At 41.3% G+C, this 15,663-nt stretch overlaps 1 protein-coding gene across 1 annotated transcript in view; it reads left to right on the top strand.

Annotated features, from left to right (window-relative positions):
• The window catches only part of pdia5 (protein disulfide isomerase family A, member 5), a 61,143-nt gene that overhangs the window by 14,330 nt on the left and 31,150 nt on the right, over window positions 1–15,663 (top strand). Inside the window, exons 4-9 of the mRNA XM_069663101.1 lie at window positions 5,758–5,841; window positions 5,990–6,035; window positions 7,839–7,931; window positions 8,786–8,846; window positions 10,893–10,960; window positions 13,545–13,636. Of these exons, the coding sequence (XP_069519202.1) occupies window positions 5,758–5,841; window positions 5,990–6,035; window positions 7,839–7,931; window positions 8,786–8,846; window positions 10,893–10,960; window positions 13,545–13,636 (444 nt within the window). The remainder of the gene's footprint in view (window positions 1–5,757; window positions 5,842–5,989; window positions 6,036–7,838; window positions 7,932–8,785; window positions 8,847–10,892; window positions 10,961–13,544; window positions 13,637–15,663) is intronic.

Below are 15,663 nucleotides of genomic sequence, written 5' to 3'. Positions count from 1 at the left end.
ACCGGGCATGTAAGTGAGAGAATTACTGTTCACATAAGTACCTTTCTGATCAAAGACGAAGGATCTGACCAGACACTAAATGCCTACTGAAGGTAAATGACGTGAACATAAAGATTCGTTGAACTGTTTTGATCAACTGTAAATCATTGAATTTGCCAAATCTTCTCTATTTTAAGCTAAAGTAAACCTACTTTTCTAATTTATGATAATTTGTTAATTTGACTAAACCATTAATCAGTGAATTAATATATTAATATATATTAATATTTTCAGCTGTAGTAATACAGAACATCCTTTTTTATAATTATGTATTATTTATACTGAATAGACTGTTTCTTGCTAAAGGCAGAACACTACAGCTGTCATTCTGTAGCACATCCATCTCCCGCCCACACTGTGGAAATGTAAACATCTATCAAAAGCTACATACTCCCAAGACACTGGCAAGTTATGGCCTCTAAGCAGAACTCCCTCTGCTCCCCTGTGACCTGACTTTGGCTTGCTGTTCTTTCTGCCTTTCCTGCTGTTCACTTCCACTTACATTCTTTTATACCTGTCAACCCATCAGCTGCATGAACCGTCTCCTTCACCAGAGAGGAAAGGATGTATCATAAAACAGGAAACAGGAAGACAGTAACTCCCCTTTGGCACCAAGTGCTCACTGCAGCATTCACAATCTATCTCAGGCTTATCCGGGATGGAAGGAGAGGAGGACAGACGGGGAGAAAAACCCCCAAACAATCTGAAGGAATTGTTAGAACTGTTGGTGTCCACGTTCTTCTTCAAAGACGCTCCGTGATACAATCCTCTTTTATTGTTTCCTCTTTGCCTCAGTTACCTTTTTTGTCTTGGACAGTATGGTATCATTTCTCTCTTCCTCCTCCAACAACTCAAGCATGCTCGAGAGTGCACTCACACTAAGCAGAGATTTATACTGGGCCAGATTCCTGCTAGGGGAGCTAGAGCGAGCTGGGCTCATCACTGCAGGACACATGGGTCCGATGCCAGGCTCTGTAGCTAAGCATTGTGCTATGTGGCATTTTTCTCAACCATCCCCAGTTCTGAATCGAGCTCCAGCTGTGAGCTCATGGTGGACGGAGAGAGAGAGAGTAAAGCGCATATCGCAGCGTGAGAACGGTCAGACCTGCCAAGGAAGAGGGCCACCAAGGCCAGAATGACACACTTTGAACAGATGACAGGGACCTGAGTGGTGGCCAACTGGGATGCACCAGAGGGATGGATGAGCTCATACCGGAAGTGCCGGACTGTGCTACCCCTCTCCCATTCATTCTGTACATTTAGAACATGGTAGAAACACGGTTCAGTCTGGAACAAAGGGAGCAGCCGAGCACAAACAAGCACAGCATGGATTAGGATTTGTGTTTTGGAAGAGTAATAATTAAATGGCATGCAGGGCTTCATCCTCTTTGCATGATGAATCTGTTATTAATCCATTACTACAGTGACTCTGTTGACTTTGACCTCATCTGAAGTTTAAGCTCAAGCTGTTTCTTTTTTTATTTTAATGATTCATCAATCTTACAGTAATTATCTCCTCTAAGATTAGTATCTCAGATTTCTTCTTGTCATGTCACTATCTGTCACCAAATGAGATAACACAAGGGCCCCTGATTAAATCCCTGCACGTGTAGTATTACAGACTCCGTATAGGTCGAGAATTTCCTGGAAAAGATCATAAGGAGTGCATTGTAAGTGACGTGTGCTGTTTTCCATAATCCAGCAGTGGTTGGTCGACCAGAGAGGGTGCATGGAGCTAATACAGCAGACACAATGTTCACTCACTTGTGTGTGAAGCTGCATACTGTTTCTCCCTTCTCTGGTCCAAGTTGGACCAGGATCTTAGTCTGCACACTGTGATTGATGTTAACAGCAGACTGTTTGAGTCATCATATTACTGTTTGCATATGCTGCACATGGAGACAGAACACATCTGATTGTCTCACTGCTCTGGTTTCTTGCTTTGTCGTCATTCTCTTTGCGAACTTTCCCTGCTTTTGTAATCATATCTGCGAGAAGCTTTGGCCCAAGCAACAAAAATGAGACTCAACGTCTCTGAGAATCTATGATCTCATGGTGAATGGTAAACAAAGCTTTACTGTGCATGGAAAACCTCTTTGAGCTGTTGAAGTGGGATGTTGTAGTTGTATTTAAACAAACATGGACACATGGTTGATATGGACTACTTCATCGAGTGCAGACCTTTCCTCTACTTCTGTGATGAATAATGGACTCTCTCCCATCATTATACTGTCTGCTGTAAACATTAAGTCTTAATCCTAACAAATCGTGATTGAACAATAGTTTTTCTTGGCATTTACTTTTCTGTTACAGCTTATCTCATCACCACATCTGTCTGTCAGCACCTCATAACTTCCCATCAGCCTCCCTCCCCCTCTCAGCCTCCACTCATACCTTCTTCACAGCCAAAGACCTCCTGCTCACTGCAGCACTGAGGCTCTGGTGCTGACGCATCGCCTGACATTCCCCCACAGATGAATGTACAAGAGTTATGCTGATCCGCTGGACGGGCATTTCCAGGAATGCCATTCACGGCCTCTGTTCTTTTCACGCACCAAACATTAGCTAGTGAGTCATTCTAACTTACCTCAACCTGCGTTTGTTTGGTGTTTGGAGAGAACTGCAGTTTCAGAGGCTGATTCACAGAAACTAGAGTTCAGAAATATAAAGGCATCAGGCCTGTTTGATCTCTGAGTCAGTTTAACTGTGTATGGATGACTAAATGAGTAAGAGACTAAGAGCCCAAGTCCATTGTTCTACTGGTCCATGCCCACGAGCATCACTGTTCACATTCCTCCAAAAAGTGCCATTTACCAACACCTGGTGGTGTTTCATGCCAGAACTGTACAGCTCGGTTTCGGTTTTCAACACTTTAGGCAACAGTCCCTGCAAGTGTTGCGAGTAAACAGTAATCTACTATGGCTGAACAAACAAAGAAAAGATGGATGACTACAGATACAACTTCAACAAGAAGTGAAAATCCAAAGAAGAAGAAACAAACTCGACGCTCAGATGAAGCAAACAGTCTGAAAAGGAAAGCGACCGTCAGCCAGGAAAATCAAGAGTTACAACCGGAGCCAACCGTGGACGTCACACATGCAGCACTGTCTGGATATCTGGGAAGTGTGCTCCCGTAATTACCGTTTATCGCCATAGGTGCCGCCAAAGAGAACGAAACTGAGATCTTCGAGATTAGCACTTTAAAGTGAGTTAGGTTAGTACAATAGAATGTATTCTGTGAGTTGATGCATTCTGTAAAATAAATGAGACAATGGAGAGAAAGAAACTCCAAGACTTCTGCTGGTAAAATACCATGTGAGAATTTCCCAACACATCAGGCAATCGATGTGTATCACTTCTTCATTTGGGATATTTTGTTCATTTGCTCTGGGGGCCTCGGCTGTCACATTGCCCCCATCGAAAACCTTTAAAAGACGGTCGGGGAGAAACCAATGTAGAGCTGTGAGTTGTTGAGAAGAGGTTTGTTTTTACTTACATTTAATTGCATTTGTGTTTGTGCTCTAAAGCTGCATCATCAAAAAACTTCATTTTACAATTATATGAAACAGAAGAGAAGCCTCATATTTGAGAAACTGGAAAGCTGCAAATTTTGGCTTTCTTCATGATAAATTACCAAGAAGAAAACTGAAGGCAAAGTGACCACGTTAGTCAATTTCAAAGTTTGCATCAAAACATAAAGATTTTTACATTCATTGTAAAGGAGGAACAACAGATATCCTCTGTAGACAAAAGTCTTCTTGAGCGAGGGTCCCTTGTCTACTGTTGACTGTCGTGGGCCTCTTTGCCTTTATGTAACTTGTGGCAGCGTTTCAAGGAGAAAGAAGCAGCAGGCTGGTTGTGAATCGGATGACTGAACGTCATCTCCAGATTCGTGTCGGGGTCACATCTGCTCCTGGTGTCCCCCCGACTGGTGCCATCTGCCTTCATGAGTCAGCAGAATATGGCATTAAGCACATAGTCATTACCTGAAGTACTGTCTGTCAACATGCACACACACAGATTTACCCTTCCTCATATAATGCATGCTTCCAATGAACATATATCCGGCTCGCTGTGGGACTCGGAGCCATAATTAAATTCCACCTCCTTGAATTTTTCAGCATCAGGCTTTCTGTGCAGCAGCGATCTCTCTCATCTCTCCCCTAATGAATGCATATTCTTTTTGCGTTTTATTACAGAAGAGCAAGAGTACCTCATGTCGCTGGTAATGCCTCACTGTAGCAAGTGTGAAGTACATGTAGGTGGTTAGATGCATATTCATTTCCTTTTCAACTGCAGCCTTTTTCAGTTCCAGTAATAAGCCACTTTATTACAGAGGATTTCTGTATGCTGGCGAGCTGCACAGAAGGTTTTAATCAGGATTTTATTCCCATTCCGGATGTATGTGTTTATGTTTGCATATTATAGCAACTAATAAATGGAGCAGGGGGCCTTGTTTATATAACACTGTATATTTGGTTCGATTAATCTGATGGAACGTTATTGCAATTATGTCTTCATGCAGCTTCTTCTCGCCTCCTTTTTTAATACAATTCAGTGAAGCTTTATTGAAATTATTTTGATTTTTTTAGACAAAAAACTTTTCTGCTCAGCAAATTCTTAAACACAATTATGTATATTGAAAACAATGAATCTACAAATAATGTTAGCAGCTCAAGGAACTCAACAGGTTGGTATTCAACAGAAGATAAAAAAAGATGCTGAGACAGATCATAAATATTAAAAGAAACATATTCTACTAGTTCTGTCATGTTTTCACCACAGTCACTGTTTCATTAAAGATGCTTATGTGGATTCTTAAAGACCAGCTCCAGTCATGTTTTGAGACATATAAAATGCTCTGCTTGAAATAATAAATTGTGTCTGAGATGTTTTTTCAGCAAAATACATTTAATTATCTTGTAAAAATCCCTCATTAAAAATTCCCGCCCACTATGCAAATTTCCAACCGCCTCCTCCGTCGCGAAAACAAAACACGTCTCTGCCATCGTTTAGTGGCGACTTGTTGAAATTTAGCTAGCTTGAAATGTAGTAATGAGTCGTAGTAACGTTAATGTTAGTCAGTAGTGAGTTTGCAAAAATTACAATGATGGTTACAGCTGGCTTGCGCATAGCCCAGGTGGTTGCCATAGGTTACACATAATGATATGCATAGTGTCACCCCGTCCATTAACGGGATTGGCTCCTTAGGTTTGTGACGTCACAAACCCTGCCAATCTGAAAACGTGTTGTTCAGCCTGTCCTTGGTACACTGCAGCTTAAAAGCAGACAGGCCCAGCCATGGAGACGACGGCTGATGTTGTCCCTGATATGTCTTGTAGCACATGAAGAACACCACATGGAGATGTTTACAAGGTTAAACACTTGATTTTCACTGGAGGGGGTCTTTAATCCTAGGATTAACCTCTTAAGTTTTCTATAATGACCCCTTCATACGACTAATTGGTGATCACATAGTAAAATTTGTCTGTGCATAAATTTGGTTTTAAGTGATAAAACAGTGACATTTTGGTTTTCATTTATTGATGTTATAAACTTTGTCCAATAAAGGTATTCTGTGATATTGAGACAGTCATGACAATCATGTTTCCCTCTTTTGTTGATAAGAGGAAGTTAATTTTCTATTGCAAACAGTTCTTTTAATACAAAGTGATTTGTATTCAATGTGTTATTCCCTTTGTGTTTTCTCTCTCTCAGAGATTCCGAGGGCCGTAAGCTCTGTAAGAAAGTGAAGGTGGACCCGAGTTCCAAATTTGGAGGAGCAGAGCTGTTGCATTACAAGTGAGTAACCACAAACTCAGCTGGCTGTCAGACATTTTTCCACACCTCAGTGGTTTCATGAAAGTAATACCGTGTTCACAGCTTAAGAAGCACGCTGTTTGTTATTTACTTCCGGTGTTGTGAGCGCTGTACCTGGTGTGTCTTGCAGAGATGGGTCGTTTCACACAGAGTACAACAGACCTACTACCTTCAAGGTGAGTGCACATCTCAAGCTTTCAAAGGCAGCTCTTTGTGCTAAATATGCATTTACTAATGGATCTTCACATTCATAGTGTTATTTATTTTGCCAGCCACAGACTATATAGGTGTTTCAGTGTTTTCCTGATGTCACAGATGTTGCCTCTTCTTTCTTGGGCTGACGATAAATAATACAGGCTCTGGTATCCATTGTATACTTTTGTCTACTCACAAAACTACTCAGTCTTAATTAGCTACATCTTAATAATCTGTTGCTATAAGTTCAAAATTGATGGCTAGGAACTTTTCCCCTTTATCACCAAAAGACACAAAGGAGTTGCATTTTAATTCATTATTATTCATATATAACATCTTCTGTTGTTTTATCTGGTTTTATTCTAAACCCATCATAAGGAAATATGGGAGCTGTGTATTTGTTTTTGACGGTTATATTTTATTGTTCTATTTAATAGTGTTTTGCCCATATTTCTTCCCCTGACAGCTGGAAAGGCCTCTGAAACAATAAAACACCCAGTTTAAACCATTGCCAAGTAATCCTCACAATAACATGATGATCATTTAATATTCAGCCCGAGTCCACACTGTCATTGTTATAGTACCGCTGAAACGCTTCCTGCTGTTGCCTTCGCTGACATATGGTTCATTATATTTACACAGAGCTTTACCGAGCTCATTACAAGACACTTAAACGTATTGAAATAGCTCTGACACCTCGCTGATGCACGAACATGTTGCTCTATATGAGCCTCCACCTGGAACAGCTTACAGCCCTGCCTGTACTAAATTTAGCTGTGATGTCTGCTAAAATCATCATCATCGGTGAATGCAATGTTTTAAACCATGGTTCTCAACTGGTGGGTCGGGACCCAAAAGTGGGTCGCGGAACTGTTTTCAGTGGGTCGCCCATGTGTGCTAGAAAAAAAAAAGTAATGCCAAAAAAAACTATGCTGGGCTTTTATTTTGAAGGACATGGGTTTCCTATGATGTGCATGCAGTAGCAGTGTAATGTATTCACACTCCACACTTGATGAGCCCGACAGTAGTTGCATGTATGTTGCACTTTGTTTAGTTTTTTTTCCTTTGTAGTCATTTTGGTGACTATTAACCTGTTGTGTTTTGTGATGTTGACATACTGTGATCCATCCATCCATCTCAGGTCCAAACTGCACCATTTTTTGAGTGGTTGAAAATGTTTAGAAATGTGGGTCTCTATTTGTCATTAAAGGTATAATAAGTAGGATTTTCCTAGAAAATTAAAATATAGACTTTTACAAATATAATATAATATAAACCATCACTTATGGGCCTCGTGTGTTGGTGAGTGTGTGTGCACAGGACGTTTTCAGGAGGGGCGCTGTAGGTGAGTGTGGGAGTGGTTCAAATTAGCAACCCCATTCTGACCGGTGAACATGGCAAAAGAGCGATGCAGAGTTGGCCTTCTTTCTGTTGGACAGGTTGGTGCCTCAAACTGGGTAGGACAAGCTCACTGGCAGTTAGCATGCTAGCGCAAAGGTAACAGTGATGCTGTCGGTGTTAGCTCGACCGGGACGTGTTCTCGCACGAGAGAGTGAGAGTGAGCTTCTGGTGACGAAGAGCCCAGGAGGAGGGGCCCAGTTTGAATGTGTTGCTGACAAAATGCAAGGAAAAATCCTAGAAATTATACCTTTAAGGGGGGGGTGGTGGGTCCTGAGGCTAGACCAGTAGAGAGAGAACCACTGGTTTAAAGTATGATTTTGTCTCATCGAAAACAAGTTTAATGATTTAACTTTACTTTTTTTCTCTCTTTTTCCTCCATTCAGTCCATGGTAGCATTCTTGAAAGACCCGTCAGGACCCCCGCTGTGGGAGGAGAACCCTCAGGCGAAAGATGTTGTCCACATAGAGACAGAAAAAGTAAGTAGTTACTGTAACAAACTTTTGAGCTGTGGATAAATTATGAAGAAGCTTTGGCTGCACTGTGATAAGAGGAGTCAAACATGGATGTTAAGAGAAAGGAAGCGAGGAAACGGTTAACGTGACGCCGTGTCCGCTCTCATTTCCTGCCCAGGAAACGGTTTGATCTGCGTTTGAAGTTGACACAGCAGCATATCCATCTTTGCAACTCTAAACCCGACACATAAAAGCAATATGTCAGGGTTTTATCATCAAAGAGCAGCTCTGCGTAGTTCATGACGTCTACCAAGTGCAGCCAGTTCACAAAAACATCACGTTCACCCAAGGCGTGACAACCTAAGACACTCTTAGAAACATACAGGGTTTGAAAGCCCTTTGATTTCACGAGCAGCACCCTTGTCTGTTTTCACCTGCCTGTCCACTCATGCCCCGAGGCTTGTTGAAGGTGTCAACAACAGATTGTGCTGAATAAGGGTTCTTTTTAAGGAATCAGCTGAGCTCATGAAGTTGATGATGAGGATGGGAAACTGGTATGAGTGCTGATCTACATGCTGTCCAAATGAGAACGTCCTTTTTTCCCCTGCCTTATTGCTGATATGATGACAGTGTAATATACACAGTCTAATAAATTGCTGAAAAAGCAAAGATGATGGTTTGCTTCATTAATTTAAAGCCTCTTTGGGAAATCTACTCTGGAATAAGCAGTCAGGGGGATGAAGCTGTTAAATTTAATTATATAATTTGAAGTGTAGTCAACATTCGTGGTATTTTTCTTGGAACTTCAGCTGTTTACTATCTTTCTGTATATAAACTTGACCATCTTCTTGCCCTCTCTCTCTCTCCCTGTTTTTAAGGACTTCAGGAAGCTGCTGAAGAAAGAGGAGAGGCCGATCCTCATGATGTTCTTTGCTCCCTGTGAGTCCTTTCATTACCACAGTTGTTAAGTAGCTCGCTGTAAATGGGACAAGTGGTGCTCTTCTTGCTAGACTACCAGAACATACTGTCATTGGAAGACAGTGTGCTAGAACAAACAGACCACATAAGCAGGGTTGTGAGGGTAACTAATTACCGATATACTTTTGTAATGCGTGAATGCCCGTTTAAATTATTAGAGGTAATTATACACATTTAAATGTACTTTGTTAAGTTTGCTGTTCACACTACTTCACGCTCAAACTTCAAGTAAACTGCCATAAACTTATTCCAGTCCATCCCCACAGTCGCAAACTGTTTTTCAGTATTAGTAGAAGGCGACAGGTTAGCTAACATTTTTAACTGGAGTTCTGTGCAGTTGACGTTGGCTGTAAATGTTTCTTTACATTAGATGTCGAGTCCTCGGATAATGACGGCATTTTCACAGCTGGAAGGCAGAACTCGCACTGTACTGCGATGCTGCGAAGTGAAAGCATTCTTTTTTTCACCACAAGCCATGGCAACCACACACTGTTGATGGCAACTTTGAGGAGCGGTGTTGTGAGACTTGTGTGTCGTGAAGTGTTGTAACGTGTTCGCGCAGGTGCATGGTATCATCAGAGACGGTCAGACGGACGGTTTAGAAATGAGACGTCAGATGTTAGAGACCATCTTTGGTATTATATCGTCTTCATTTTAAAATGTATTTTAAAATTGTAATCCTGTTTTAGGGCCCAAGCACTGACGGGTGTGAGGACCATATTGTGATGCAAGGAATTCTTCTTCTTCTTTCTTTCTTTGTCCGAAAGAATCGCCTTTTTGGAGGCTTAAACATTCCTGATATCTCAGGAATTTTTGCACACATTTCAGGTCTGGCGAAAAATATTATAATTTATATGCCTCTGCATGAGTTCAGCAAAATGGCTCCATAGCTCCCCATTGACATTTTTAAAAAGGACTCCCCATAGAGGTTATTTTCACCTACATGTAGGAAATTTGGTATGCATATTCACCATGTCAAGACTTAGAAAAAAATCCATACCTAAACAAACTCCTCCAAGGCACTTCATCCGATCCTCTTCAAATTTGGTCAGTGTATTTATAAGATATTGATGACTAAAAGTTATCAAAAGCTTGAGGTTTCATTAAGGGGCGTGGCCAAACAACAAGTCTGATGTTGTTTAGCATCTTGCCAAAACACAGAAGAAGTCATTAACAAATGTATCTGTAATCTAATCGCCTGTTTTTTCCTGTTACTGTAACAGAATATTGTTGCCTTTGTATACGAATTACGCAACGTCCTAACCCTGACCCTAACCCTCCCTAAGCCTGCACAGATGATGCTTCGTTTTATGAGAGAGCATAGAGTGTGTGGCCTTCACCAATAAACTGGGGCGTGCTGGGCAATAATACACTCTCATAATCAATACTGCGATGAGCTTTTCTACATTCATCATCCGGAGATGAGTAGACGCTCTCATCTTTTAATATGCTGTACAGTTTTATAATCGAGGATATATTCTTTAATTACTTTGTAAAGTCTATAAAATACCTGAAAAATAGTCAAATCAAATCATATTTAAAGCTCAAGGTGACAGTTTCAAAGATTTCTTTTGTCAACGGTCCAAACAGATGTATTTAATTTGCAGTCATATAAAACAGAATGAATGAGCACATTGTCACATCTATTACTGTAAACACTGAGGTAAAACGAATTAACTACCTCTCACCTCAACATCAATTTAACACCAAAATGGTCCTTAATCACTGAGGAATAAATTGTCTTGTCTCTTATTCGTGCACAAAAGTAAATACATGACATGAACCTTCTCTTTTGTTGGGCTCAGTCATTGTTATGGTCAGTGCTTTTCGGGACATCATATCTCTCACATCAGACAGCGCACTGCAAGCAGCTATTGACAAAAAAAACAATTCCCCTGGCAGACGATGGGAAATCTTTTGACAGTTGTATTGATGCTGTCAGAGCAATTGTTCCCATCCAGTTCTCTATAATAACTTTAGCTGTTTTGTTTTGTATTTTGGTTCCAGGGTGCGGCGTTTGTAAGAGAATGCAGCCCATCTTCCAGCAAGCGGCCACAGAGACCAAGGGGAAATATGTAAGTCTGCAAGATCTTCCCCCCCTGCACACTTGGTCCTCTGTCTTATTGCATTAACGGTCTCTGATCTGCAGCCGTCCTCCTCTGATGTTTGCAGATTAGATGAGATGTGTCAGCAGTGAAAGTCTGGATGGTTGCTTAGGAATCCGCAAGAGGACAGGCTGTCAGGCCCAAATTAAAGCTTTTCTTGGATGTGTTTCCTTGAAAACTTCTCAGAAGTACAACACCTCTGCAACTTTTGCATCATAGGTTTGTTTCAGCAGGATAATAACCCAGATGGCCTTTTAAAGAGGATTCAGAAACATGATTCCCTCTCCGCTGTACTCGAATCATACTTGATCTTTATTTTGGTTTGCGTTGACCCACAGGAGCAGTCACAGTCAGTCAAAAACCTCGCAATCTTGCAGAGCATCTGTTTTTAATGCTTTAAGTGCTTTATGTTATTGCACAGGTATATAATCAGTGACTGTAAACACTTAAATGTGTTTTTTACGTTTCTTAGCTGCCACCTGCAGCCACAATTAAGAGCTAATGCCGTTCCAGCTGAAGTGTACAACCCTTTATATAGATTAAATGTCAGTTTAGGCCGCTGAGTTGTTTTGTTTGCTTCCTAACTTTTCCTTCCTTCCCTGTTCTCATCATGTTTTCTCCTCCTCCTTGTTCTCAGGGGTCCCCTAAAGACCCATGTTGACAGTTAGTAGACAGGCAGTATTACAAGAGCATACAAACTTGGGGGGGGAGAAAAGTGCTCTATTGTTCCCAGTTGTGGAAATCTTTCTAACTTTACTGGAGAGATGCAAAACAGCAACCAGAGGCCTTTGTGATCAGCGAGGGGAGCAAATGCTTCGTGTTTATAAACGCTTCCCGTTGAGCTCCAGAAGAATCTGAGAGATGTGCACAATGAGGGCAGAGATAGGCAGCTGCCCGAGGAGACAGTGAAGCAGAGGAGCACGCTGAACTTTCCTCACACCAAACAGGAAATGAATGAAAAAGGTCTAAACTGCTCGTTGATTTGATTACTTTATTATTAATTATTATGAGTAGCAAACATTAAGACTCTCAGCTGTAAACAGTAATGCTCCCTGTACAGATCATGGAAGCGCTCGTGTGTGTGAGGCTGAGATAGATTTTAGGGAATGTGCCTGTTATTGTAAGAGAATAATGCTTCTGCTGGGAAGTGAAAGGTTTGACTTGGTGGTCATCCAAGACACACAACATGTTTCTCACCTCTGTGTCATGGACGCAGGAAGGTCTGAATGTCAGGAGTGATTTGATTGTAACCTGTGTCGGACGAAGCGATTCACTGCACTCTGCCTTTGTTTACATTTTCCAGGGTAAAGATTTCCAGTGAGTGATACATGTGACTGTTTAAGAAAGCAGGATGAGATTGTTGGTAAAAACACTTAAGCATGTACAGGACTAAATCAGCAAAGAGATAAGAGACACGGCTTTGTCCACAGGGGGCGCCAAAATCAACACTAATCTTAAGTTCCTCGCAGGAGCTTTAAGCAACTTTCTAATAAAAACATGGTTAGCATATCGGTATACTTTATAGCTCAACTTATTTTGTGGTTTAAACGCCCCTATAAAGCTCTAGAGAGTGTATGAGGGTAAAGAGATAAGAGGTACGGCTTTGTCCACAGGGGGCGCCAAAATCAACACAAACCTAAAGGTTCTCACAGGCGCTCTAACTGTGTCACAGTTGGTTGTTGTAACTGTACCGGAGGCCTGCTGTTAGACAGGGTATCATTTTACTATTGGCAGACGGCATGCCATTAAAAAACATAATATTCTCTCATATCACAGGTGTTGAAGCAAATACCTCATGCCCCTCTGCAGACCTTACCTGTTCCCTGACTCTTGATGTAGTGTCTTTAAGACATCAGAAGTTACTGATACGCTCATGCTGAATGCTCAACATTTTTACTGTTTCAACAACATCAGCATATTAACAAACAAACATCATAAACATTACATACTAAGCAGTATCTCACTTTGGGCACTTTAACATGCTTAAATTAGCATGATAGCATTTTTAAGTTAACTCGTGAATGAAACTAATACAAGGTTCAGATTATTAATGATATTTTTGCCAAGTATATGAAGGTAGAGATTAGCATTAGTCTTTTTAAAGTGGCAGCTTTGCAGTGGTAAAATGCCTTGTATTATGGTAGAAGCATAGACTTCCATAAGGTTTGCAAACTTGATAACACTCAATTTTAATCTACCCAACGATGTGTCATTTGGAGAGAAATGAGCAGGGCTGCTAGTTTTGCTAACTTTCACAAAAACGTAACAAGTTTGCAACAACAAATCAAAAGTTGCTCTTGTTCTTTTATCTGTTAATCACTTCTATAATCAGGTCTTAGCCTTTTTTTTAGTTTTCATATGGCTATAGGACACTTACTTGTTTTTCTCAGTGCAGTGTCCTGTCGTGCCAAGAGACATCCATCTTTCTATTTGCAGCCCTGTAATGATGACTGACCTGTTCTGATGTCTCATGTCCTTTCTCTTTCTCTTCTCTGTCTCCTTAAACTCCCTTAAACCTAATCCTCATTTTACCTTTGTTTTGTTTTTCTTTAAGATACTTGCGGGGATGAACGTGCACCCAGCCGAGTTTGACAACCTCAGACAGGAGTACAACGTCAAAGGCTATCCGACCTTCTGCTTCTTCGAGTGAGTCGACTCCTCTCATCCGTCTCACTTTAGGCTCAGTCCTCACTTCCAAGGCTCAGAACATCAGAGTAGGGCCACTTCAAACAGAGAGTGCAGTCCAGGCCTCTTAAACACCAACAGGCATGATGGCGGCAGACTTGCAGCTTGCAATCGTGTCCCTGGAGGTTCACAACTTTATTCTATAAGGAGTATAGAAGAAAGCTTCGGACGAGCTTTGGGATGTCTGGTATTCCCTTTGAAAAAAGTGAACTCTCAGGAGTCGAGGTGCAGCTGGGTTCCACTATCAGGAAACGGAGATAGAGCAGAGCTGAAGTTCATTAATCCATTCATATTATAGCCCTTTCATGAGTTGAACAAATTTAAAACATGACTCCTCGTTCAACTAAAGGGAAAAATGTCCCCTCTGCTAGCTTCTCAATAGTGAGGTTTGCTGTATTTTTGTATTTCTTAAAGGTTAACTGAATATTTTTAGGCTTTTTTGGTGCAAAATTAGGAATTTGAACTGCCTGATTTGAATTTGTATTTAGCTGTGATAGGTTATTGTGGCAGTTTTTTATATATTTGATTCAGTACTGAGTATTTTAAAGTGATATTCTCGAAGATTTTCCTTTAAATAAATAATCTATCGCCGAATGAGGTAACGCAATGGTGATTGAGCCTATTGCATTTGCAGTATTACAGACTGGGTGTCTGGCAACTTTAGCAGAAAAAATCACAAGCGGCGCCCAGTTAATGACGCGTTTTCCATCAGCTAGCAGTGGTTGGTCTGCCAGAGAGGGTAGGCGGAGCTAAGCGGCTGTTTTTCCAGTCTCTGCAAGTGTTAACAGTAACCTACTATGGCTGAACAAACAAAGAAAAGATGGATGACTACAGATACAACTTCAAAAATAAGTGAAAATCCAAAGAAAAAGAAACAAACTCGACGCTCAGATGAAGCAAACAGTCTAAAAAGGAAAGTGACCGTCAGCGAGGAAAATCAAGAGTTCCAACCGGAGCCAACCGTGGACGTCACACATGCAGCACTGTCTGGATATCTGGGAAGTGATTACCGATTATCGCCATAGGTGCCGCCAAAGAGAACGTAACTGAAATCTTCTTTTATCACTTTCCACACAGTTAGAACATTGCAAGGGGCTGCATTGGTGGGTTATTGCTTCTTCAGGTTCCAATGCCAGTTTGAGAATTAGATATAAGTTTGTAGTATTCATCAGACACAGCAACACAGCACAGCAATTAATATTGCTATGAGACAGGATTTTACACCTCCAGAAACTTCCAAAATACTTGCTTGTTTGTGATTGGCTAAAGCAGCGCAAGAGTTCATCCAAGCTTTACTTTTTTCCCAGACATCCCTGTGTGTGTTTTGCTTCAGGAGCCACGCTGTGCCAATGCAGCTGCCCCATTAAAAAGATTGGAGGAGCCACTTTTTTCATGCGGCGCTGTTGTCTGCCTGAAGACTCAGAAGGAGCCAGCATTATTAAAAATTAATCTGCCAGACTAAGTAAAGGCTTTTAATAAACTGTGTTTCATCTTCAAGAACACCTTAAGGCCACGCGTGACATTGATTTAGCACTTCAGCATTTCCTTAGTGTTTGGAAGAAACGTATGCTGTTGATGATCTGACAATTTTTAGTTTACTATACAGAGCTAAATGTACATACAGCATCATATCCTCACAGAGCGGGAAGCCACATACACAGTGGGGACTATGAGTGTGACTGATGGTGTTTGTTAATGTAGACCCCCTCCAAGCAAGAGCATCCCTGCACCGTCCTCATATTTACAGTGTTGTTAGCTGCGTGTTGGTGCTCCCGCTTTGTTCTTCTTATTCCTCCTGCTCCGGCTTTATCATTCCTATTCCCGCATTAAACACTCTCTCATTCCAGTCTGGCCTTTTAATTAGACCGGGGCTGATTAAGTGCCTCTGTGATTAGCCAGTGTGTGTGTGCTTGCTCTATTCCTGTACATGTGGCCTTCTTTCTTGTGTGTGCAGGTACACACACACACACACACACGCCCGAGCACTC

Source organism: Semicossyphus pulcher, unplaced genomic scaffold, assembly GCF_022749685.1.
Source record: "Semicossyphus pulcher isolate SPU_LCO1_2020_fin unplaced genomic scaffold, fSemPul1.0.p SCAF_15, whole genome shotgun sequence".
Lineage (NCBI taxonomy): Eukaryota > Metazoa > Chordata > Actinopteri > Labriformes > Labridae > Semicossyphus > Semicossyphus pulcher.
The sequence above is the reverse complement of the archived record's forward strand: the minus strand, read 5'-3'. Positions and strand labels throughout refer to the sequence as shown.